This window comes from Serinus canaria, chromosome 7, assembly GCF_022539315.1.
Source record: "Serinus canaria isolate serCan28SL12 chromosome 7, serCan2020, whole genome shotgun sequence".
Classification (NCBI taxonomy): Eukaryota; Metazoa; Chordata; class Aves; order Passeriformes; family Fringillidae; genus Serinus; species Serinus canaria.
In genome coordinates, this window is record NC_066321.1 from 4,812,387 (window position 1) to 4,836,606 (window position 24,220).

The 24,220-nt window shown below is 38.0% G+C and overlaps 1 protein-coding gene across 1 annotated transcript in view; it reads left to right on the forward strand.

The window, feature by feature from the left end:
* The window catches only part of LRP1B (LDL receptor related protein 1B), a 474,765-nt gene that overhangs the window by 256,962 nt on the left and 193,583 nt on the right, over window positions 1–24,220 (forward strand). The window contains exons 13-21 of the mRNA XM_050976996.1: window positions 2,610–2,829; window positions 4,440–4,629; window positions 9,469–9,591; window positions 11,578–11,718; window positions 14,982–15,107; window positions 16,840–16,956; window positions 18,640–18,720; window positions 19,977–20,144; window positions 21,809–21,991. Coding sequence (XP_050832953.1) covers window positions 2,610–2,829; window positions 4,440–4,629; window positions 9,469–9,591; window positions 11,578–11,718; window positions 14,982–15,107; window positions 16,840–16,956; window positions 18,640–18,720; window positions 19,977–20,144; window positions 21,809–21,991 — 1,349 coding nt within the window. The remainder of the gene's footprint in view (window positions 1–2,609; window positions 2,830–4,439; window positions 4,630–9,468; window positions 9,592–11,577; window positions 11,719–14,981; window positions 15,108–16,839; window positions 16,957–18,639; window positions 18,721–19,976; window positions 20,145–21,808; window positions 21,992–24,220) is intronic.

Below are 24,220 nucleotides of genomic sequence, written 5' to 3' on the forward strand. Positions count from 1 at the left end.
GGCATGTCTGTCCTGTTCATCTGAATGTGACTCACCTTTTTCTCAAATAAATTGAAGGTGTAAGTCCTGTATGAATTTTTAATATCAAGTGAGTTTTAAGATACTCTCCTGTGTTTCTCTCTCTGTAATCTCAGTTTCTGGAGCCAATTATGACCATATCCATGTACACATTGGTTTACAAAACAGAGACAGGTACTCTTCATTACTTATTAGCTTAAATTAATTTTGGTAGGCTGCATAATAAAGAAAACCACATTATATTACTGTGGTATAATGGTTGTTTACCTAAAAAATCGCAGAGGAATGATGTAGATAGTTTCAGTGTGGCTGGATTGATTGCTGTTTTCCTATTATAGAAAATATTTACCCTCTCAGGTTTTCCCTTTTGAGCCTGTCCTTTGAGGAGTGGAAGTGGCTGTGGAAAGGCTGCAATTCATTAAGGTCAGACAGTGAGGGTATAAAATGAGCCCACGAGCCATAACCACACCTGCAATTACTCTGGTAAATTTTCCAGCTCAGTAAATGTGTGGCACAGGAAGCAGTGTATGAAGATGTATTGCCTGAAAAGGGCCATTATATAAAACACTTCTCTAATAAAATAGCATGTCCTTCATGATTATACTTCTCATGGAAGCTCTTCCTGAGGGATAGCATTTATTATGGCTTTTTAATTGTGTTTCCAAAATTTTAGTCTTGATTTAACCGGTGTTGGAGCATTAACTGCATTTTGAGATAGAATTAAAGCCCACTGACATCAATGCCTGTCACTGGGAGCAGGTTTTAGCTTATGACAGGATAAATGGAATAAGGACAGACAAAAAGTTAATGTGGAAAAGCTCAGTAATTGCTGTTGAGAAGTCGTGTAAATATTTGTAAAACATATTTTGTCTCCCAATAAAATAAATGCCATATTGACCTGAGCCTCAGGGCATGTGCAGGGTTTATAATTCTGTGATTAAACCCAGTGCTGTTAGAGTCAAACATGCAGTGGAGTTTGTAAGGCTTGTAGCTCAAAAACAGATTGATGTTCTTTGCACATATTTACAAAAACATTAAAAGAACCGAAAACAACCTTCTAGAGGGCTCTTTGAGAGAAATGAAAAGTAAACAAAAAAGCTGCATGTGCATATCTGCAAACTTGTGTCATGCAATTTTTCTTTTTTTTTCCAGTTTCTCATAAATATAAAATTATTCTTATACATAAAAGTGCATTTGAATAATTTTATGACCAGTAGATTTGAAATAATTTACATAGGTGTGATAAGAAAATAATTTTTCACTTCAGAGTATCATTCAATATTCAATATTTAAATTCCAGGACTTTATTCTTCCAAGTACAGGCCAATTAAATGGTTAATGGGTTAGGATCACAGAAGGTATTTCAGAAACATAGATCTGGTGAAAGAAAAGGTGAAGTATATTAATAGCAATTAAAGCAGGATGAACAATTCAGATTTAAGATTGGCATGATGTTTTTGTTCTCATTAATGCTTATTAATTGAAGTCCTAGGTTTGACTAAAAGTAAACATCTGCTGTCTGGCAAATGTTTTCATTTATGAAATGATGTGACTTTAAGTGATACAATCTGAGATGATTCACAGAGTGCTTACATGTTTCTAAGTGTTTCTTCCCATTAACTCATTTCCTTAGGGAAAAACATGTTAAAAAAAAGAGAAAAAAGAAAAGTGGTTGCTTAGCACATTTTTTACCTTCTGTTTTTGTACAAGTTTAAGTTGCATATTTTAAATGGTTGAAATCTCTGTTTTCAAGGGCAAATTCTGTAATAGAATATGATATTCAGAATAATTCAGTAAGGAAAGGTTTATTCTGTAGTTTCCAGTAGAGAATGGCTCATAGAATTCCTCTGAGCCAATACTTTTAGAGGAGTTATTTGATTTTTTTAAAACTTTTCCAAAACAATATTGGTGCCTCTCTTTCAGACTTTGGGTTTTTTTTTAATCTATATTGCTGCACTATAGGCCATAAAACTATGCTCAAATTGTCTACTGGCTTTTTTTCAACTAATTTTCACAGCAACTGTTTCTAAACATTTTTGTGATGGGCAAAGTACACCTTACACTTTTCTGAGTGATTTAGCTGCTTTCATGAAGTTCACAGAACGTCAAGGTTATCCTTTAGCTCTAAACCCAGAGTGAAAATAATTATTGTGCTGCAACTTCTTTGATAGAATTAGGTGTAATAAAAAGGATATTTACATCATAAAGGCAAATTGACCTGGCCAGAACCCTCTCACTGTAAATGTGAGGTTTTTGACAAAGTCAGTACAAGTAATGGTTTAAAAAAAAACAACAAATAAAGAAACCCTATAATTCTGGTGGGAATAAATAAGGTCTTAATTTTTTCACCTTTCTTATCTGTTGGTTCTCTGGTATTCATGTGATTTATCACAATATGAACAAAATAACATAAGTGTCACTTCAGCAGCATCCAGTGGTCAGGGACAGTAAATAGAGTTGCAGAAACAGCAATGGAAAGAAACATGAAAAAGTCAAAATTGCTCTGGCTTGGACGAGCTGCTGCTAAAAGCCTGCAGTACAATTCACCTGATTAAAATGGGATCTGAATGCTCATTTGTGTAATTCCCCAGATGGATGTATTGGACAGACTGGGAGGAAGATGAAATAGATGCCAGCGTGGGGAGGATTGAGAAGGCCTGGATGGATGGCTACAGCCGGCAGGTTTTTGTCACATCAAAGATGCTCTGGCCAAATGGTTTAACTCTGGACTACCGTGCCAACGTGCTGTACTGGTGTGATGCCTATTATGATCACATTGAAAGGATCTATTTGAATGGGACTGACAGAAAGGTAAAAGAGAAATGCTGCTGGTTTGCCACAGGCATGTTCTGTCTCTGGATTTTATTGTGTTGTGGTAAAAATACTCCCCAAGGATTTTAAAGTCTGCGGAACCCACGGCGTGTCCTGCATCACCTCTGCTGGAACCATGGTGGAAGTCTCCAGTGAGGCTGAAACACAGCTTGGGGTGTTCCTCTGGCCTAAGTTACACCAAACCTGATTTTTTTTATTTTAAATCTATTTTTTTCCCTTATGTTTTGATTGAGCCATGAGGCTGCAAAGAGCTTTTCGATAGAAAAACCCTTTTTTTTTTGGCTTTGCCAGAGAGAGGTTTTTCCTTGAACTTTGCTGGATGGGTTTATCTGAATCTCTGTTCCCCTTTTGAGCATTTGTGGCAATATTCAGAGTGGCAGCACTCAGCAAATGCTATCAAAGATAGTACTAATGCCTTTACTAGTTGGATACAAGTCTGTGCAGTCATTCTGTGTGGGTTTGTAGAAGCAACAAGCACAGAATAGGACACTGACAATGGTTAAGGCTCAAACTGGAGTCTGATCATTTGGGGAAGTTTTACCATCTGCTTCATAAAATTAGTGACTGGTGAGTAATAAGGAACACATGCCTACAGGTTTTATTTTGATGTGTGTCACAGAATGGGTTTTTTGTTTTTTGTTTTGTTTTGAGTTTGTTTGGAAAAGTGAGTTTTCTATAATCCTGAGATGTAATAAAGATGCATAACTACTTGAATTTATGTAGCTGGAAGTAACTGTAAGATGCATTTTTTAATGCTTAATAATTTGTATATAATTATAGGTTATTTTGGTCAAAATTTAATGGGATCAGTCACATCTATATTTCTTTAACACAGTAAAGATTCTGGGGGATAGGGAGGTCCCTAATTCCACTAATAGCTGTCAGATTATTGACTGATTGATTAATTTGGATCAAAGGCAGTTTGGAGATGAAGAGCTTTGACTATAAGATTTCAAGTCCAAAGAGAAAATTTAAAGGGCAAAAGGGGATGATGTTTGTCAATCACCTCAAAAGATTATTTTAATTGTCTTTTTCTCCCTGTTCTCTTGGGTTTGTGTCTAGAAATAGACCAGGGAGGACATGTGAGGAGATGCTTCCTCCTCTCTACAGGCAAGGTAGAAAAAGGGCTCTGGGTTCAAGCAAGGATCCCAGCCAGAAGAATGAGACCAATGACTCCAAACTGAATCTGGCGGGATAAAATCACAGGATCATAGAATTGTTTATTTTTGGAAAGGCCTTAATATCTTCAAGTCCAACCCTTTACCCAGCACTGCCAAATTCACCACTAACCATCCCCCTAAACCCCACTTCTACCTCTTTCAGATCCTCCCAGGGTCAGAGACTGCACCACTTCCTGTGCTCTCTGAAGGGAGCCACTTATAGTGAATTTCTATGAAGTTTTTTTCAAGCTAGATACTGGTTCTGCTGCACAGAAGGGCTTTGCACTCTTTATTTCATTTTATTGCAGTAGGTTGTTATGTTTGGGACAGTAATGGTCTCAGTTTTCCTATTTCTTGTTTTACCTTCTCTAAAAAAATTAAAGACTCTTTCACCCTTGCTGATGCTCACCTACCACTCATTAATTGCAGGTAGTCTACAATGGAAAAGATTTGAATCATCCTTTTGGACTGTCACACCATGGAAATTACATCTACTGGACAGATTACATGAATGGGTCAATTTTCCAGTTGGATCTGGTAACAAGGAATGTGACACTGTTGAGAAGTGAGAGGCCACCTTTGTTTGGGCTCCAGATTTATGATCCACGCAAACAGCAAGGTACTGATACAGTTTCTCCAGAGCTTTGTTATTAAAGGACATTTTTTCTTAGAGTCTCCAAGCATTTTGAGGTGACTGGATGAACAAAAATAGAAAAACAAACAGGAGTTGTGGCATGAGAAAGTCCAGAGTTTCAGTCCATTGAAGTAGAAATTGATTCTCTCATAAATACCAAAAAGTGACTCACAGCACTATTCCTGTCTGAATTCCTTCTGTGCATTCACACTGCCTTTATTGCCCTTTCTCCTTGTGTGACAAGAGATGCTCTGCAAGTATCAGTTACAGAGGAAAACATGTCTGCATTGCTTCATAGATATAAAAGATGTGATTACATTTACCTTTTCTTAAATGAGATCATAGATCCTGCCTGCATTTTTTTTTTTTATTTCCTCCCCCATCTTGGTCTACAATCAACACTGTATGCTGCACAGGATAAAAGTAGTTACTTGAGAGTAGTGGAAAAATCCATAGTTGTTGCTGCTTGTATCAGTAGAGAAATGAGATAAAAGCCATAAGTTTGCACGGATGGAATTTAGAAAATACAATTGCTACTCTATAGGTTAAGATAAAAATGTGTTTTACTGGAGAAACTTTGAATTCTATTTACTACATGCAGTGTTCCTGTGAGTTGTTGAGTATTTATTTGCTCGCTTTAGTTAAAGCATATTTCCAATTAGCAGAATGTTTGGTCTGCCACCAAACATGAAAATGAGCATCAGGAATTAATATAGATCAAATACTGTTTAAAAGATGATTTCTTAACTGTTTAAATTTTCTCCTTTCTGATACTGTAGCATCTAAATTTCCTTTCCCCAAACCAAGCTGGTCTGTGTAAGGCTGTGCCAAGTCAGGGTTGCTGCAGCAGTCTTCCTCTTGTCACAGCTGCTTTTCAGGGACACTCTCTGACATTCAAAGACATGTAAAAGTATAGTTTGTGTGAGGTTTTCCTTGTATTTAGCATGGGTTTTGTTCACTTGGTGTTTTTAAGGCAAAATCTGGGCCCAAATCTCCCCTCAAAGTGGCCAAATTTCAGAATGCTGTCCCTGCTAATAGAAGATGCAGTGTTTGCTTTCAATATGACTGCTGCTTTATTCGGTACTCAGAAAATTCCTTTATTTTTCAGGAAAAAAGGGGCATTTAATGCAGTTGCTGCTGGCTTCCAAATAAGCTGATACCAGAGAGAGAGACTGTTGCCTCTTAGACAGTTTTGCTGAACGAGCTAAAGTCTTAAGGGAGGGAATTTGGCTTGTTAATATATTCTTTGTTTGAAATTGTAATTGGAATTTTGTAAGCTAACTGCAGCCTTTAGGAACTTCCCTTTTTTGTCATGATCAGCGAGGTTGATCTTGCCATTGCTCCCAAAGGAGCATAAAAATTTCTCTTAAAGAAACTATTTTTGTGTGTGTGTGTGCATGGTTTCCTTGTAAAAGAGCAGGCTCAGGGCTGAATTGTTGTGTAGAGAAAACCACAGAAAACCACTTTAAAGAGGAGTTGTATATTGAAGATATACCATGCTGTAATATGCACATACCTCAGAAACTTTGGGCTGTGGTTTTTTGAGGTGACTGCTTTGATGCTGCTGGTCTTGTCACACAGGCAGGAGCTGTCATTTCATTTGGGCATGGTTCAATTCAGACTGGCTTTTTTTAGTGGGGCTTTTCCAGGATACCTTCCCAATCCTCCTTTGCTTTGGGCTTTGGGTAGGGACATGAAGCTTTTGGGATCTGCTCAAGGAGAGGTGTTTTTCATTGTCTCTCTCTCATGAGGCATGATCCCATTGAGGAAGAAAGGTTTTTGGTTTGGTTTTTCCTTGCTTTCCAAGCTTAGAATTCACCTTACTTTCTTAGGCTGAGTCTTTGGATCTCTGTGCATCATGAAATATGGGAGGGTGAGGCATAGTCATCCTAGGAGCTGGATTTGCACTCAGATTATGACCCTGCAGGTATTTCCACTGCTTTGAAAGGCTGGATTGCCACTCCCCTGTAAATAACTCTGGACTCGGTGCATTCACAGCAGTTAAAGTAGCCTCTTTTGAAATCAGCTAATGTTTTAACTCCTCAGATTGCAAAGAAGAGCTCAAGCACCAGGCTGCTGCCCCTCATGTGTGCAGGATGATCCTAAGAGTGGCCTTACACAGTTAAACAGTACTTGAGGTTAGGTTCATGCCAAGCTACAAATGCAATAAATACTTCAGTGGATCTCTTAAATGAAAAGATTAAACAAATATGCATGGTTTCCATTTTTTTTTTCTGAGAACGATGACTGAAATGCAGTTACATTGTTGTGATTGGTTTAGCTCTGGACTAATTTTTTTGCTAATTAAAATGGAATTGGCCTAATTTATTCACATGCAAGTAACAGGGCAACAACCGTTTTAAAAGCTGTCAAAATATGAAAATTATGATAATAGCTGAGAAAGTATTTAAAAAGTTGGGACTGCTTTAAGAACAACCATATAAAATAGCTGTTGGGAATTAGAGTTGAGGAAATTTAATTGCCCAAATACTTGATAGCTTTACAGGTTCTAGAGCTGGTTCAATAAAGAGGCTTAACCTACTTGAACTGTGCTTTGGGAGACTTTTAAGCCTAGGAGTCTCTTTAGCAAGACTGATGGGACTGAAGGTCTCCTTGCACCTTCAGGTTGAAGACTGCACTTTATAAACCTTTTTATCTTGGATCTTCTTGCTTTTACTCTTGTTACTTCTATTTTCCCTGTCATCATCCCCTCTTTTATCACTTTACCTAGCACATAACCCACTGTGCAGGAGTTTGTCATCCCAATTATGAGGTTAAGTAGGAACTTTTCATCTTCAAGATGGACCATTTGACTTTTGATCTAGTGATTTAATAGTTGATAGTATGTGTTTTCAGCTTTCATTGGGTTTCAGAATCATCACTATATGCTTTCTATATTTGGCTGAAATAGTCTTTTATTCTGTAGGTTTATTTTCTTTAAGTGAGGTGACAAACTCTTATACATGCTTTAATTAAATCACTGCACATGTTTTGATTTGTGCCATGTAATTTTGGAGTCACTTTTGAAGGTTGTATTTTGGTTTGTTTATTTTCGCAGCTTCTGAGAACTTTTAAAATCTTTGTTGACTGACATCCTTTGATTTGTACAATGATGGCCCTGTAAAGATGGAGAGACTTTCAAGGATGCTTTTTCTGAGGCTTTGTTTTACCAGAGCTTTTCCAAAAATTAGACTCAAATACATTTCTTAGGTTTTTTGATGTTTTGTTCATAATATTTCCATTTTGGTGACCATAGCTGTAACAGTTGATTTTTTTATTTGTTTGATCATAGTCCAGACTTGAAGTCAGGATCTAAAAATGTGTATTAAGTGTCCAGTCTAAGCTCTTTCTAAAATTGTGATCAAGCCCTCAGACTTCTCAGAGAATTCCCATTTTCCCTGGTTATAGAGTTGTGTTCTCATCATCTCACTCACACTCTGTCCACTGAAAGTACCACAATGGCCTTTCACATCATTCTCTGTTAATCATTTTGCACAATTTTATTTAAAAGTTCACTGGGTCTTTAATGGACTGTTGACACATTTTCTTCTAAGAAATGTTGTGTATGGTGGATAAAAAAGTAAACAAAAAGGGTATTAAAGGCTGATCAATATTTTAACACATATTAAGGTGCATCTTGAAATATAAAAATTTTCAAAATCTCAAATTATTTGTTCATTGTCTGATGTTCATTTGATAATTTAAAGAGATTTCCTTGCACCTGCAGGACTGGCTCTGATGGGACACTTTAATATCCATGTTCATAGCTCCATGAGCACCTAATATTATATTTTCTATGAAAAGTGAAGTGAGGAGCTTTGAGAAGAGGGAATTGTATGGAGTCTGGTTTAGCCCAGCAGGCTGATAAATGTTTTCTACACTTTTAAAAGGCGGAACTGCTTTTTACTAGCAAAGGAAGATGAGAAAAAAGGGAAAAAGTTTTCATTTAAAGGTTTAGTAGACATGAAGTTTTGTATCTTGCTTGATCATAACGACTTCTCACCAGCAGCAGAAATCAGCAGAGCTTCGCTCGTGGGAAGCTGGGTGTCCCCAGCAGAGCAGATCTAAGCAAAGGTCGTGACCAAAGTGACACAAACAGAAACTGGGGCATTGGTGGGCTCTCAGTGACTGAAGTCTGGTTGCCTGAGGAATGAGGTGGGGAGGGTGCAGCAGCCCTTGGTGGATGGTGGAACACCTGGCAGCTTTTCAGTCAGTGTTTTCATGGGAACAGCTTGGGGAAGGAACAAGAGCGCGGAAAAGCAAAGCACAGCAGTGGCAGATGTGCTCAGAAAGGAAGAGTGGAATATTTGCCTGTATTCTGTCTGCCATAAATCTCTTTATGCTTTTGTTTTCTCTCTTCTTTTTTTCCTAATCTATATTTGTAGTCACATTGTTTTAACATGTACAGATGCCAATTAACTGCAGAACATTCCTTGATCTCCTGTTTGATTCCTTGAAGCCACTGCGTGCATGTAGCTGTGCCAAATATTTTGCAGTATTTGTTCCTTTCATAAAACAGGCAGATAAATTCCTGTGAGCTGGTGGTGAAGTTTCTTGTGGTACTATTATTATTATTATTATTATTATTATTATTATTATTATTATTATTATTACTAACAATAGTGATCTGTAACTAATTATGTTTAAATATTATAACCCACAACAACCAAAATATGAGAATAACATGCTCCTAACACAAGAGAAAAGTAATTGCTAAAAATTCTTCATTTGTTTATGTTCCTAAAGAGAAAAAAAAAAGGCAACTAAAACCCCTTGTTCAGTCCTAGCATGGCTGTTAAAGATGCTTTTTATTTCTTTTCCCAGGTGATAATGCCTGTCGTGTTAATAATGGAGGCTGCAGCACTCTTTGTTTGGCCATTCCTGGAGGCAGAGTTTGTGCCTGTGCTGATAATCAGCTTTTGGAGGAAAACAGTACAACCTGCATGAGTAAGATTCTTACAGAATATCTGAGTTGATGCTGCTGTTAAGGGATCAAGTCAGACATGAAAATAAAACCAGAAAGTGTGGCCTCCTAGAGGGTCTATAAGACAGGGAACTATTACTTGAATAAATATTCTAGTTTATGGTTTACAGAATAGAAAATATTTTCCAAAGAAAACAGAATATTAAGTACACTACTTAAGGATAAAATGCATTGGAAAATATTTCAGCATTTCTGATATGATAAAACACTTAAATAGTTCATTGTAATATTTTTAAAATATCAGAAGTGGATCCATATAATTATAAAATTAAATATATATGAACAGTTTACAGATTATTGTACTGAGTGTCTTAAACAGAAATCTGACATTGAAATGTTCATGATGAAACTGTTCCCAAACACATAGAGCAGATGTATTTATGTATGATAGATTCTTACACAGACTGTGCAAATATTGCTGAGTTTCATCTTTTCTTTATATATCTTCATTAAAAGGTGAGGATTTCAATTAAAATAATTACTTGCCAGGTACTACAGGTATCTCTGTTTTAAAATGTTTAGACTTTTTGCTTGTAACTTTCTAAAAGTTTTCTCTGGTTTTTTTATGTCTCATTGATGTATTTATTGAAATTAATTGTAACATTTTACATAAGTCTCCAGCAATAACCTTAGAAGAGATGAGAAAAGCACAAGGATTATTTCATAACATGATGAACGTTATGGAGCCTGCAATGACCAGGGAGAGCCATCACTTTTCTTAAATAAAAAGCTCCTTTTCTTTTTAGCAGAAGTAACTGGAATGGGGACTCCTCACTGGTGAGATGGAATGTAGGCAGTAGGAAGAGAGTCGAGAGACTTTGAGATTGGAATGAAGCAGCTTTTCTGTTTTGTTTTTTTTTTTTTCCCCAACATACATCACTGCCTGGGTCTTTCCAAGGACTCGTATTCTCAGAGGGTCCTGGACTCGTGTGTGCCATTTGCCATGAAGTATTCTAAGCTGATAAGGAGGAGAACATCTGCCTGGGTTTATTAATGAGCTTCTAGATTGTGCTTAACTCTACCCCAGCAGAATTTTATCCTTTCTTCTCTGCCGAGTCTGTACCAGTGCGTAATGCAGGTGTTTGAGTTGTTGCTTGGATACAAGAATCAGCTTTTTAGGAATCATTTCCTATCTCTAAATGTGCACCAGAATTTGGCCAATGTCTGTCAGAATACTTCCTGTTTACTTTTGATGAAGTATTGCAATATTTGAACTGATACTTTACACAGTAATCAAAACACCAATTCAAAAACCAGTTTGAGTGCCATTCTGGTCAGAGTTTTTCCATTTATTTAAATTTCATAACACTCAGATATGTGTGCCACTACAGGCTTCAGGTGGAACTACCTCAGATGTGCAGAGTTTTCTTAAAAACATTCAGAAGTGCTAGAATAAGAATTGATATTTCCCCCAGTTTGGGAAGGACGTTGAGTGTGTCCAGAGGAGGTAACGAGACTGGAGAGGGGCTGGGAAAATAAACCCTGTGAGGAACCACTGAGGGAGCTGGGGGTGCTCAGCCTGGAGAAAAGGAGACTCAGGGATGCCCCCATCACTCTCTACAACTCCCTGTGGCTGTAGTCAGCTGGGGCTGGTCTCTTTCTCCAGGCAGCACTGACAGAACCAGAGGACACAGTCTTAAGATGCACCAAGGGAAATACAGGTTGGATATGAGGGAAAAGTATTTTATGGAAAGAGTAATAAAGTTCTTGAATGGCTGCCCAGGGAGGTGTGGAGTCACCACCATGGGTGTGTTTAACAGAGCCTGGATGTGGCACTGGGTGCCAGGGATTAGTTGAGGTGTTGGGGCTGGGTTGGACTCGATGATCTTGAAGGTCTCTTCCAACCTGGTCATTCTGTGATTCTGTGATATGTATTTATGTAGGGGCAGTATTGCATTCTGGCTGTATCAAGCAGATAACCAGATGTTCTTGTTGGATGTTTTCCCCAGTTAAAGAAGGAGAAGTGCTGCCCCAGCTGTGCAAGGCAGAGCAGTTCCAGTGCAGCAACAAGCGCTGCATCCAGGAGCGCTGGCGCTGCGACGGCGACGACGACTGCCTGGACGGCAGTGACGAGCACTCCGAGATCTGCTGTACGTAGGCACTTCCCTTTTACCCCACAACCCAGGCTTGACTTCAAGGATTGCAATACAAACCATGCACCCAAACTAAAGCAACCACCTTGCAGCCATTCCTGCAAATCTTTCATTTCCTTCTTTTCCTGCGTGCAGTAATGGCAGCCCTTCCAAATCTCGCTGGTGCACTCATTGCATAGCACAGTGCCAGAGCAGTCATCTTTTGGGGTTGCATTGTTATTCCTAATTCTTTGAATATTGGTGGGTTTTGCTTTGTTTTCCACTGTTTCTTACACACTATAACACCTGATGGGAGGGAATGGAAAAAGGGAGCCAGGCTCTTCTTGGTCATGTCGCTAGCAGGACAAGAGGTAACGGGCACTAACTGAAAAGCATTAAATTTGTCTTAAAATCTGAAAGATAACACTTTTTTACTGTCAGACACTGGAATAGATTGTCCAAACAGATCATGGAGTTTCTATCTGTGGAGGTGCTTGAAATTTCTATGGACATGGTCCTGAAAAATCTGTTCTATCTGGCCCTGCTCAAGTCGGGGATTATGTAAAGGGATTTTAGCAGGTCCCTTCCAACCCTAAAAATTTCTGAGATTGTATAATGCATTTCTTAAAAAAACACTCAAAAATCCTCAGGAAAAACAGGAAAAAAATCAAGCAAAAAAAAAAAAAAAAACCAAAAAAACCCCTCAAAACAGAAAACCCCACAAGTAATCAAACCAACAAAGTAAACAAATCACCTCCTCTCTGAAACTCCCCCAAGAAAACCAAACCAGCAGCAAAACCAAAACTCACATCCCTACAGAACTAGGAGTATTAAATTAATGTACGCTGTGTTTACAGTTATGGTTTTACAAGAGATGTATTTTTTAGCTGTAGAGGAGTTCCACTGTTGAAATGAAAAAGAATAGAAAACAAACCAGTTATGTCCCTGTCATTTCTGGAAGGTTCTTAAGTGGCCTGCTTTAAAATTAGTGTCTCAGCACTGAGAATCCTCCTCCTTACTCTGTTTGTCACAATGCTTTCTATTTCTGTCCTCAGATCATTTCTCTGAACCAAATCTCCTTTACTGAAATGAAAGGACAATACTTCTCCCAATCAGCTGTAGACATGAACACTCTTCTGCTCTGCAGTATCGTTGAGTCTGAAAACTCTTCTTATAGTCTCTCCTTCTTATCTCTTTGAGACCAAACAACTCTAAACTGTTCTGCTTTTTGTTAGTTTTTTGTTGTGTTTTGTTGAGTTTTTTGGTTTTTTTTTTTCCCCTAGTGGATTATGGCAGGGTTTTTTTTTTAGATTTCATTGCTCTTTTCTGAAGTGATTCTAGGGGTTAGATGCCCAAAAGTGGACATGTGTATTTCTGCTGAGGCCTTTGTGAAGCTGGTTAGGCTGAGAGAAGGTTTTTGTGAAGGGTGATTCTTTATTCATCCTTGGGTAAATCTTGCCTGCTTCAAACGGGCCTGATTCTGCTGATACAAACTGATCTTGTGATCCTCTGTCATGCCCAGACCTTTGGCCATATGGCTACTAAATGGCCAGTTTTGGATTAGTTCTGTTTCATTGTGGGGTTTTTTTTCACCATTTATGTATTTTGGTAGCTCCACGTGGTAGCCATTGCTGATTTCAGTAATATTTTAAAAAAGATTTTCCTAGTTCTTACTTTTGTTTTGAATTGTAGTGCTTACTCTCATTTTGTTTTGAAACCAGCATTTCCTGCACTTAAATTAAGGAGTTCAGCTAATAAAGAGAGTGAGAAGGAAAGTCTTTCAGCAGATTTGGCTTGATTGTCTTTTAAATTAGTGTGAGGAGGACCAGTTCATTGATCAAAGCTTGCAATTCTCTGAGGATTTATACAAATATAAATGAAATAATAACCTGAACGTGATCTATAGTTTACATGGCCAGTGTGATAACATTGATCTCTTCTCAGCTGTTGCCATAGTAACTCCAATAGTTCTTTATGAGTTTGAAATATTTGCAATTATGAGCAGAATACACGTTACTAAATATACAAGAGCAAAAGCTAAATGACCATTTAAAGCAGTATCTATGTCCAGTATTAAAGTCAAATTAAAAAAAGGATAATACTTCAACTTGGGATTTTATTACTTGGATGCTCCCAGTTTTGTTCTGCAGTCACATTGCAAACTTTGGAAGTAGGAGATTTGGGACACCTTTCTGCTGAGATTATCAATTAATCTCTGCTTCCTGTGCTTCTGCACCCTGCACACAGACCAGGGTTCCTGTGCTGTTGGCATCACCCTCGCTCTGTGTTGTCTTCAAGTGCAAGAATAGGCAGAAAGGTCAAAGATAAAAGCTACTGAAATGTCAAGGATAAGCCTGCAAGACATCCTTTCATTTTAAATACCCTTTGTTTCCAGATGCATGTTAAACTTTAAAAAAGAGCCTGTGGATGGCTGAGTAGGTGAAAAATAGCTGGAGATTATTTTTAACCCAGTGTTTGGAACCATGTGCAGTTTACTGTTCTTGTCTAGATCGGGATGAGCAAGATCTGCTAATAATAGTTGTTATTAGCATGAAAGAAGCAGAACATAAACACTTACTGCAGGTGCAAGAGCAGGCCAATAGTATTTACATAAATCCTGTGCATTCAGCTTCATCCTTTCCTTGGGAATTGGTAGCCAGCAAAAACAGGTTTGAGAGATACCTTGTTCACTCCTGAATACCAGATTTTTTTCTCTGTTAGTTCAACACCGTGTTGCATATTTCACTTTTTGACACCTACAATTTCATGGTGAGTAAACAGCAGATCTATATGTGGCCATTGACAGTAATGTGCCTCATTTTAGAAGCATTTTATGACCTGCCCAAATCCCTGCTCACTGTGGTATCATATTTTGGATCTGCACTTAGCAGCTTGCAGCTGTTCCCTTTGGTGTTTTCCTTTGTTTATATGCACTTTAGTTTGCAAACCTCATCACACTGCCCAAATGTGATTAAGAACGTTTTTCTTTAAGGAAACAACTCCATAAAATGCTGCCACCTTTTATCACCTAATAGAGGAGGATCCCCATATTGGCATCTTTACTAGATATTATTTAATTTATGATTGAAGCACTGCAATGTTTGTAATTGACTGGTTTGCTGAACAATCTTTATGTTCATGGTAGTTACCCATACAAGATAACCACACCAACTGCATCTCTGGGAAATAGCATTTAATGTGTTCTTTTCACAGATTTCACAGCTGTTTTTCTCAGGTTATCTTGTTAGGGGAATAAAAACCCTCTCATTTTTTCTCCACAGTCAATCACAGCTGTCCTGATGATCAGTTTAAGTGCCAGAATAATCGCTGCATTCCCAAGAGGTGGCTTTGTGATGGAGCTAATGATTGTGGAAATAACGAAGACGAATCAAATAAAACTTGTGCAGGTAAAAATTTTACTTGGTTGTGCAAACAGGTTCTCTAACTTCAGTTCCATGAATGGTTCAGGACTGATTTGAACTGAATTGAACCAAGCTTATAATCTGGTTATTGACATTTTAAATGAATTCAGATTTTGATGCCACCAAGGCTGGAATGCAAATTATATTTTACTTAATCCATGTGCTTGGCTGTGCTTTCCAAAGTTACTCAGCTCTTAATCTCTCCATATGGGTCGACTGTCAAAGCAATGCTCAGGTACAAACTCTGAGGTACAAATCTTTTTTTGGCAGTTAGAACATTTTTATTAACGTGCTGTGATGGGTGCCATGTCACCAGTAAATTCTACTTTATGCTGATTTCGTTTATGCATAATTAGTTATTCTGTTTCCACTCGGTGCCTTGAAATTCTTCATTTCTGAGTTATTAACTGGTGAGTGGGTCTTTAAGCAAATAGCAAGATGAGGATTGTTTAATGATTCCACTGTAGTAAATCATGGAATTCCCAAATCTGTCCTTTGCTTGTGTGGAAGTGATGTTTAGTGCTCGTTGTCAGAGTACTCTGAACAAGCATTAAATCTCAAATATGCAACATGCCATCCATCAAAAAGCTGATGAGGGTTTTGAACTGAAGTGCAGTGCAACACACATTGTGTATTAAAATATTCCCTGATGCCTTACTGCCTTGATATTCTTTGATATCCAACTGTTTGCTTGTAGGGTGAGAGTCTGATTTGAAGACCATTTTTTTAAACCGTGTCAGATGGCAATGGATCAAATTTTGTATTCTTGTTTTTTCCATTTATTCCTGCAGTGGCAAACACAGTTAATGTTTAAAATATCACTATGAAATATTTTAAACTTAGATTCCTCTTTTGTGTTTTGGGCTACTTCTCAGAAGAAACAGGAAAATGGTGGTCAAAAATAATAAATGAAGAAATATTATTTCAGTCACTGGGGTCTTTTACATATCAGCCATTTTTTAAAGTGTAGAATAACATGCAGGTGAACTCTAAAAGCTTAAATTTGAATCAAAATCTGTGTCGCTATCTCTGGCATTTTTATGGGTTCAAATTTTAAATGAACAAAATTATATGTAATGACAGTTTTCTAAGTTAGCTTTTTAGTGACATTTTAGTATTCATCAGCTTTCAAAGTAATTTCTGTAGCTACATAGCAGAAATTCTTTTAGTGATCCTTATTACTTCAGGAGAAAGACATGCATTGATTCCTTTAATGGATGATTGCAGTTGAGTGTTTGCAAAGGCAAGGATTCTAAGAACAGTGAGGCCAGGCTCACCACACACAGGCTAATTCCCATTTTCCTGTGTAAATACAAAATTCACAAGATTGTTGTTCATGGTGTGGAATACAGGTTATTAATATTCCAACTAGTGGGCATTTTCATGACCTGATTTTTGTTTTTTTTCAAGAATTAGTGCATATTAATTCTTTTTTTACCACCTAGCTTTGCCCAGTTATATCTAGAATTTTGTGTTATTTTACGAGGAAGAAACCACTAATAATTCCACACAGCAGGGGTAGAACACAGCCCTGCAGATGACCTCAGTTTTCTCTGAAATCAAAGGAGGTGAATGATGCTGAGTCAGAGCAGGGGAGAGGTGCAGCAGGCCAGGAGGTTCCCTCCAGCCCTGCAGCTTCTAAAATCAGACACCCACCAAGAGACCTAATGGATCTAGTCCATTTCCCTTGTATTTTTGGAGTGCTTTGTCTTGACAGCAAGAACTTGTCAGGTTAATCAGTTTTCTTGTGGGAATGGACGGTGTATTCCAACCTCGTGGCTGTGTGACAGGGAGGATGACTGTGGAGATGGAAGTGATGAAATGACATCCTGTGGTAAGTGGATTTTTCTTTTTTTGGGGAAAGGAAAATTCTTCTGTAACATGTAAAACATGCAGGGATCTCTTGTCAAATGAAATGATAATATTATTTCTGCAATGGCAAATAGACTTTGTTTGGCTGATAAATAAACCCAAAGCAAATGCAGCATTTTCTATTTAATGAGTTTTTAGCTACAAGACCAAATATGCAGATCAATCAAGACTTTTTTAATTTACAGCCCATTATCAAATGCTGTCACCCTCAAAAATTATTCTTTATCTCTGCCACATACTGCACCAATGGGCCCCCTCAGCATATTCTAGATGTCAGGAAAATCAGCCCGTTTCAAGCCTCAACAGAAGTATATTTGATCTTGTATTTTTCAGGGAAAAAATAAAAAATCTTGGTTCTATCGTGAGAGAGTATCAGCAGCTGTGCTGACTGCTGCTTTGCTGAGATACTGCAGAGAGGGGTGTGCTCTCTCTAATCAGCTGCTTCCAAACAATTAAGGATTTTAATAGTCACTTGTTTTGCAGGGCACTGGTAACTGCTGTGAGTCTGAGAGCACGAGGGTCAATGAGCTGTGAGCAGCTGCAGAATCACAGAACACGATGTGTTGCAGTGCTTTGGGTTGGAAAGAACCTTAGAGACCATTTTGTTCCAACCCCCTCCATGGGCAGGGACACCTCCCAGCAGGCCAGAGCTCCATCCAAACCAGCACTGAGCACTTGCAGGGATGGGGCAGAAAATGAAATCCTTACAGGAATAAAAGTAACAATATCATTAAGGTAGACTTCTAATTGCCTTGATTCAAAGCAAATTAGTTCAATTGTGTACAGAGGTAGGATGAGTGACCAGGGGATTTGTGTTTTGCAATCTCTGAAGTTCTAACTCTCAGTTTAATGGCACAGCATTGGCTCTCAGTGCTAGAACAGTTTCTCTGCCTCTTCCTCGTGTTCTCAGGAGTGTCAGCAACACACAGATGTAATTTTTAAATAAAAAATTATTTTATTTTGAATCTGTTACTAGATGAAGCTGGTTTGCTTTAGTTACTCTATTCAGAAGATATTAGATAATTATAGAAACAAATATGTGTGGTCAATACAGACAATTCCTTGTGAATAATATTGTCTCAGATTTCTACTGCTTTACTGGAATGCTGGGAGGAGTTGCTTGTGAAGGCTGACATTTCAATCTTGTATTTTATTATGCCAGTGTAGAGTAACTTTATTTCTTGGCTGTTCTTTAGTTTGGTGCTTAACCTTCCCATTTTATGGTGCTCCATTTCCTGTCTCTTCCTGGCAGGGCTGTTGCAATTGGAGAACCCTTCTGTAAATAAGCCCATGGAAAATAGAGTTTGTATCAGTCATCAAGCTATGGTTACTCTTAAATATTGGCACAGTGGGAAAACCAGCCTTGGTCTGATGGGAATACAGGACCAGACTATTTATCACAAAGGAATGAATTTCATGTTGATGAAAAGTAGTGTTTGGACAGTATTGACAGTTTGAAGCCATTTTATTTTTCTTTTTGGTGTCTCACCTTTTTCTCCTCTCCAGATTCAATACCTGGAAGGTGCAAATGTTTGCTACAGCACACTTGTGTAATTTATCCATACAGGAAGGTGACAAAATATTGCTGAAGAGTAATATTAAATTATGTTAAATAGTTTTTATTTCTTTTTGAACACTTTCCCAGAATTCCCAACATGTGAGCCACTAACTCAGTTTATCTGCAGAAATGGAAGATGCATTAGCAGCAAATGGCTCTGTGATTCAGGCAAGTATCAAGTCCTCTACAACTGAAATGAATATGAGGGATAGCACATAAATACTGCTTTGATGTTCTTTTTTCTGAGGCTCATTTTGTCAGCTTGGCTTGTAAGTGGTCAGAGAATAAATAAAGCATTTGAGAATTACTGATCTGACCTGGAAATCAGCAACACTGAAGGTTCAGATAAGGAATGAGGCATTGGATATTGTAATGGGTACAAATGCTATATTATGTGGAATGAAGTATGATGATTCATTACTAAAAAAAATAAAAAAAAAAAGAAAGCAAAGCTATTGCTTATGAAAGTGTTTTCTGTTCTTAGAAAACAACATGATTTGGGTGACCAATATATCTGATTTTTTGCTTTTTGTGGACAAGTTCAGTTAAAATAAATAGCATCCTTGAAGACTGAAGGCCAGCAAAACTTTACAATGTATTTAGTTCTTTTGGCTGGAAGAATACATATTTGGATGCTAAAATGAATCTCCTCTCAGAGCTTGTGGTGTGGGAATGATTTTGCTCCAGTCCTAATAACATTGGTTTGGTCCAAAGCATTTGGTGTTTCTATAATTTTATTTGTCTGACAGGAATTTTTAGCTGTAAGTGGACAAATTCCCGAAATTATCACAGTGTGCTGATGAATTTCTGTGCATGGAGACCCTTTAGAGTGTACCTAACATATTTCTCTCCTTCCTCCCTTGATGACCACGATCAAATTATGGGAATTGCCTTAAGACTCTTGTAATGACTGCAACGTTAGAGTAATGAGAAACTGCAGTCCACGATTATTTATGTGCTTTCTCCACTTTGCACTCTTGTAAGCACGTGGAAACAAAGTTTAATAGCACTGAAAAGAAATCTGTCAGGTTTTCATTTTGGTTTATATGAAGCTGTTTGTGTCTGTGATTAACTATCTTAGGTTATCACAGAGAATAAAGTAAACCAGCCGCATTTGAAAGCCTCTGTTGTCACACACAGTTAAAGAAATTAAGAAAATCTACAGGCTTCTCATGCTTCCTGGTGTCTGTGATTGAATAACTGAGTAAGGGGTCAGACTGTCCAACTATGACTGAGTTGAGTGCTGTTGGTAAATAATATCTAAAGTGTTATGGTGCATTAGCAATAATTTGATGCCTGTGGGCAGAAAACATACTACTTTATTTACTGGATTTTGTTTTTTCTTTTGCCTTTTTCAAAATGATTTTCCCTCCTTCCCTATTTCATTCAGAACTTTTTGAAATGCTTTAAACTGTTGTTTGCAGATGACGACTGCGGTGACGGCAGTGACGAGCTGGGCTGCGTTCACTCGTGTTCTGCTGATCAGTTCAGGTGTCAGAATGGCAGATGTATCCCAGCTCACTGGGCCTGTGATGGTGACAATGACTGTGGAGATTTCAGTGATGAAACCAGAACAAACTGCAGCAGGGAAGGTTAGATTTTAATTTTTTTTTTTTTTCCTCAAGTTTTTAATGCAGAGAATAATTTGTTATAAATACCCGACCTGCAGCCAATGGGAAAGGAGGAGATGCTTTTAACCTTGGTAAAGGCTGGAATGTGAAATATGTCAAGTGCAATGTGAAAACACAGAAGTGTGTCATGAAGAGGAATGCATTTGAAAACAGAACAGGTATTACAGAGAGATAAATTGTACAGTTTAACTTCAGGGAATTATGCTAGATGTGGTGTTTGTCTCACTGCAGAGATGCATGCTGCCTAGGTGAAGAGGCAGAAACATTCTTTAAGGTATTATTGATATTTTCTCGGTTTTTTTCATGCAGTGGAACAGTAATACTCTCATTTTTGTCTGATGGAAGTCTTTGTGGTTTTTTTACATAAAAGTATTTTAACAAACTCCAGCCCTGTTTAAATGCCATGCATTGTATTTATTTGACTGGGGAGAGAAAGGAACGATGCTTATGGCAAAGAATAACGAATAATCATAGCAGAATGAGGGAATATCTTTCTTTTTATCCTCCTAATGTCTTTTGTACAACAAAGTAATAGTACAAAATGTTATTGGTCCCTTTTAATAACTTTATATTTTAAATCTAGTTGGATACGTCATACAAATACATGAATTATCAGAATGCCATACTAATTTTATACATTCACAAAAATAAGTTTTACCAAATATCAAAATTATCAGTCTGGAACTGAGCAACCCACTTCAAGCCCTGTTCATTTCCATTTTTAACTTAAAGCCTTGCTCTAACCTTTTACAATAGAATACAAGGATGTTGATTATATAAGGAAAAAAACCAACAAATAAATGTTAAATAAAATAAAATGTATATTTATGAACAGTGCTATAAGAATTGATTCAAATAATGCTTCTTGGTAGAGGCAGGGAAGGATAAGTAGGCCATTACTTTAAAGTTCATGCTATTGTCGTTAGTATGCCGTTAAATAATAGAAATACAGCTGTAATAGCTGGGGAAAAGAAAAGCAAGAATAAAATTGCAATGGCCATAAGCTGGAAAATGCTTAGAGAATTATGTAAGCGATGAATAATTAAAACCTCCCAGTAATTATTGTTTGAAGCAGTCAGCACTGATTCCAGGGCTGCCCTGAGCAAAGCCCCTTTGCTGTGGGGTTTGGAGCAGCTCCAGCTGCTCCTGCAGTGCTGTGACAGCAAAACCAGCAGTGTGGGGGCCTCGTCAGGGCACTGGTGGGACCTCTCAGGTTCTGTGCTGCAGGAGATGGACCTTGCTGGGTAGAAGAGGAGAATGAGGAAGGATGAGGGAAAGCAGCTTGAGGGTTTATGGAACAGCAGGGAAACTTCATCAGCCTTGTTCCTCCTCCTTATACCTCCACATTCTTTCCTGTATGACAGATGTGGAAAAAGGGAATAAAAATCAGTATTGTGCATGTGCTGGAGGGGGAATGAAGGATGCGAGGAAGACAAGAAAGAGTTTGTCTGAAGCTTGTGTTGAAGGTGTGAGTTATAAGGTGGAATAGGGCATTTTGAGAGTAATACTTGGGAACTCTGATTTTGGCTTGGGTTAGGAAGAGGATTCTAAGCCAGTGAAGACTTGGAATGGAAAAAAAAACCTCACATGAGCAAATTCTTCAATGTAATTCTTATTTTTCTAAGAAACTCCCTCTCCTGGAAGGTGCAGTGGGAGGGAATTCCAGTGCAGCCCCGAGGGGAGCTGCGTTCCCGAGCTGTGGCGCTGCGATGGAGAGAAGGACTGTGAGGATGGCAGCGATGAGAAGGGCTGCAATGGAACTCTCCGGGGCTGTGATGAGAAAACCAAGTTCTCCTGCAGGAGTACAGGTAGGGCCTTGCACATGCATTTTCCTCTCACTTCCTCTGGGTGTGTCTGGGTGAGTCTGTGTTGTTTCATCACATATCTGCTCGCTAACTAATGCTTAATACTCGTGAGGTGAGGTTATCCACTGTATTCCTACCAGGAAAATAATATTGATTTACATGTCCTGTTTTCTGATTTACAATCTGAAATGGATGAGTTTTGAGATTACTTAAAGCTGAGACCATTCTCTATGATAGTGCATCACACCAAATACTTAAATAGAGCATTTAATAGTACTCCAAAGTTCAGGTGTTTTCTTCTCTTTCCCCCCTTTCTGGCCTTCATTCAAATAAGTTGAATGAAACAGTATAGAATATCTTGAATATTTGAAGAATTACAACTACAGCACTGGAAATTTGAAGTGCAGTATTGGAAGAAAAACACATTTTTTGATTGTGTTTCAAACTAATTTTTTTTCTCTAAGTATGCTACACTAAAAGGTGGGATAAGAATGTGGCAGTCATGCATGGGGATATGCAATGATATAAACAATAATGCTTAGATGGAACTTTTTTTAAGGGAAAGTCTAGTTAAAGAAGAAATTAATATATGACAGCACAGTATTAATATTTTTGTGATTTCCATCAAAGCTTTGTGTGATATTAGGGTTAAAGCAACTTTCACAGCAATATTTAACGGCTTTAAAGTAGGAATATTGTTGCCATTGGTCAACTACAAATATTGAAGGTAGGGAGAACCCACTCTAATGCCTGTGTTACAGCTAAGCACAATAAATGTGTCAGAGGGGTTGTGTGATCTCTATCCAAAAGTACCTTGCTGTTCCTTCTCTTTTAAAGTTATAAAAATCATGATGTCTTGAAAAAGAAATATGGAATGCTGAATCGTCTCTAAAAAAACCACATTTCCTTTTGTGTCCCAAAAGATGTGTAGAATAAGTAGCTGTTACATGAAACTTTTTCTATAGGTACAAATGGATTACTCACTTCCAACAGAATGGTCTGTTTCCTGAAACTGAGAGATGGAAACTCTGATACAGGAAATAGAGCCAGGAGGAAGTGTGTTTCTAGTGCCTAAATGGGGAAAAGCTAACACCAGTCCAAATGGCTAAAGCAGAATCAATAGAGGCAAGAAAGGTGAATAAATCACAATAGATGAGGTTTATTTTCATCAGCTGCATCTGGAAAGCTAATGAGGCTAGATATTATTACTTTAGTTAAGAGGAAGCAGAGATAGGTTAGAGGCAGTGTGGAATGCAAAATAGAATGTAGATTTTAGTTATTAGGCTTTGTTCCTTTCAGAAAAACTTGCTTCTTAGGCTGGACTTTGTTTTCTTACTTGTCCTGAATGATTTTAGATACAGAGAATGGAAACCCCTTCTGATGGTAAGCTGAGATTTTCCACATACATCTGCCATAATAACAGGAAATAGCAGGGATTTAAATTCAGCATAATTGTCTAAATGAGTTATTTTTTCAACAGAGAACTGGAACCCCATTTCCAAGCCCACACTCCAAGCTGCATTCCCTCATTATGTGCTTCTCTATGTTTGTAGGCAGGTTAAAGGAGGGCACTGTCTCAGTGCACAAGGTGAAAGGTGACTTCCCTGGCTGTCACACAGAAATACAGAAGAAAAAATTTCATCAAAAATTTGCTAAATTCAAGGGTATATGGCTTTGATTTGAAGGAAAATGCAATTGTGCTTGTTTGTTGTTAGGAAACACCACTGGAGCAACCAGTTATGACAGTCATCATTTTCTCTTTTGCAATATTCCTTCCTTCTGGAAGGAGCAGAATTTGGAGGAGGCATGTAGTACTGCACTGTAGCAGAAAACAGCAAAGGCAAATCAATTTTTGTTTAGCTACTTTTCCATTTGTTCCATGTGGTTTGGACAAAGGAGTAGTAATGGGTTTATGAGAAATAGTTACTGGAATGTTTCAGAAGAAGGGTAATTTTCTCTGTGCATGATTCTGAAGAAATAATGCTGTCTGGCTTGTGCATTTATGGCAGCTGTTCTGGCTAATTGTCCCCTCAGAGACTGCTGGGTGGTGGCATCTGGTACAGAATGTGATGGGTCTGTGTAGGAGCATGTGTGTGGAGGGAGCTGAAACAGCCAGTACTTCAGGAGGGAAGGGGCAGCTGGTGAGAACAGTAATAGCGACATGGTACTGCTCATTTTTTGCCTATTTCTTTCCATTTTGCTGGTGAGAACAGTAATAGTGACATGGTACTG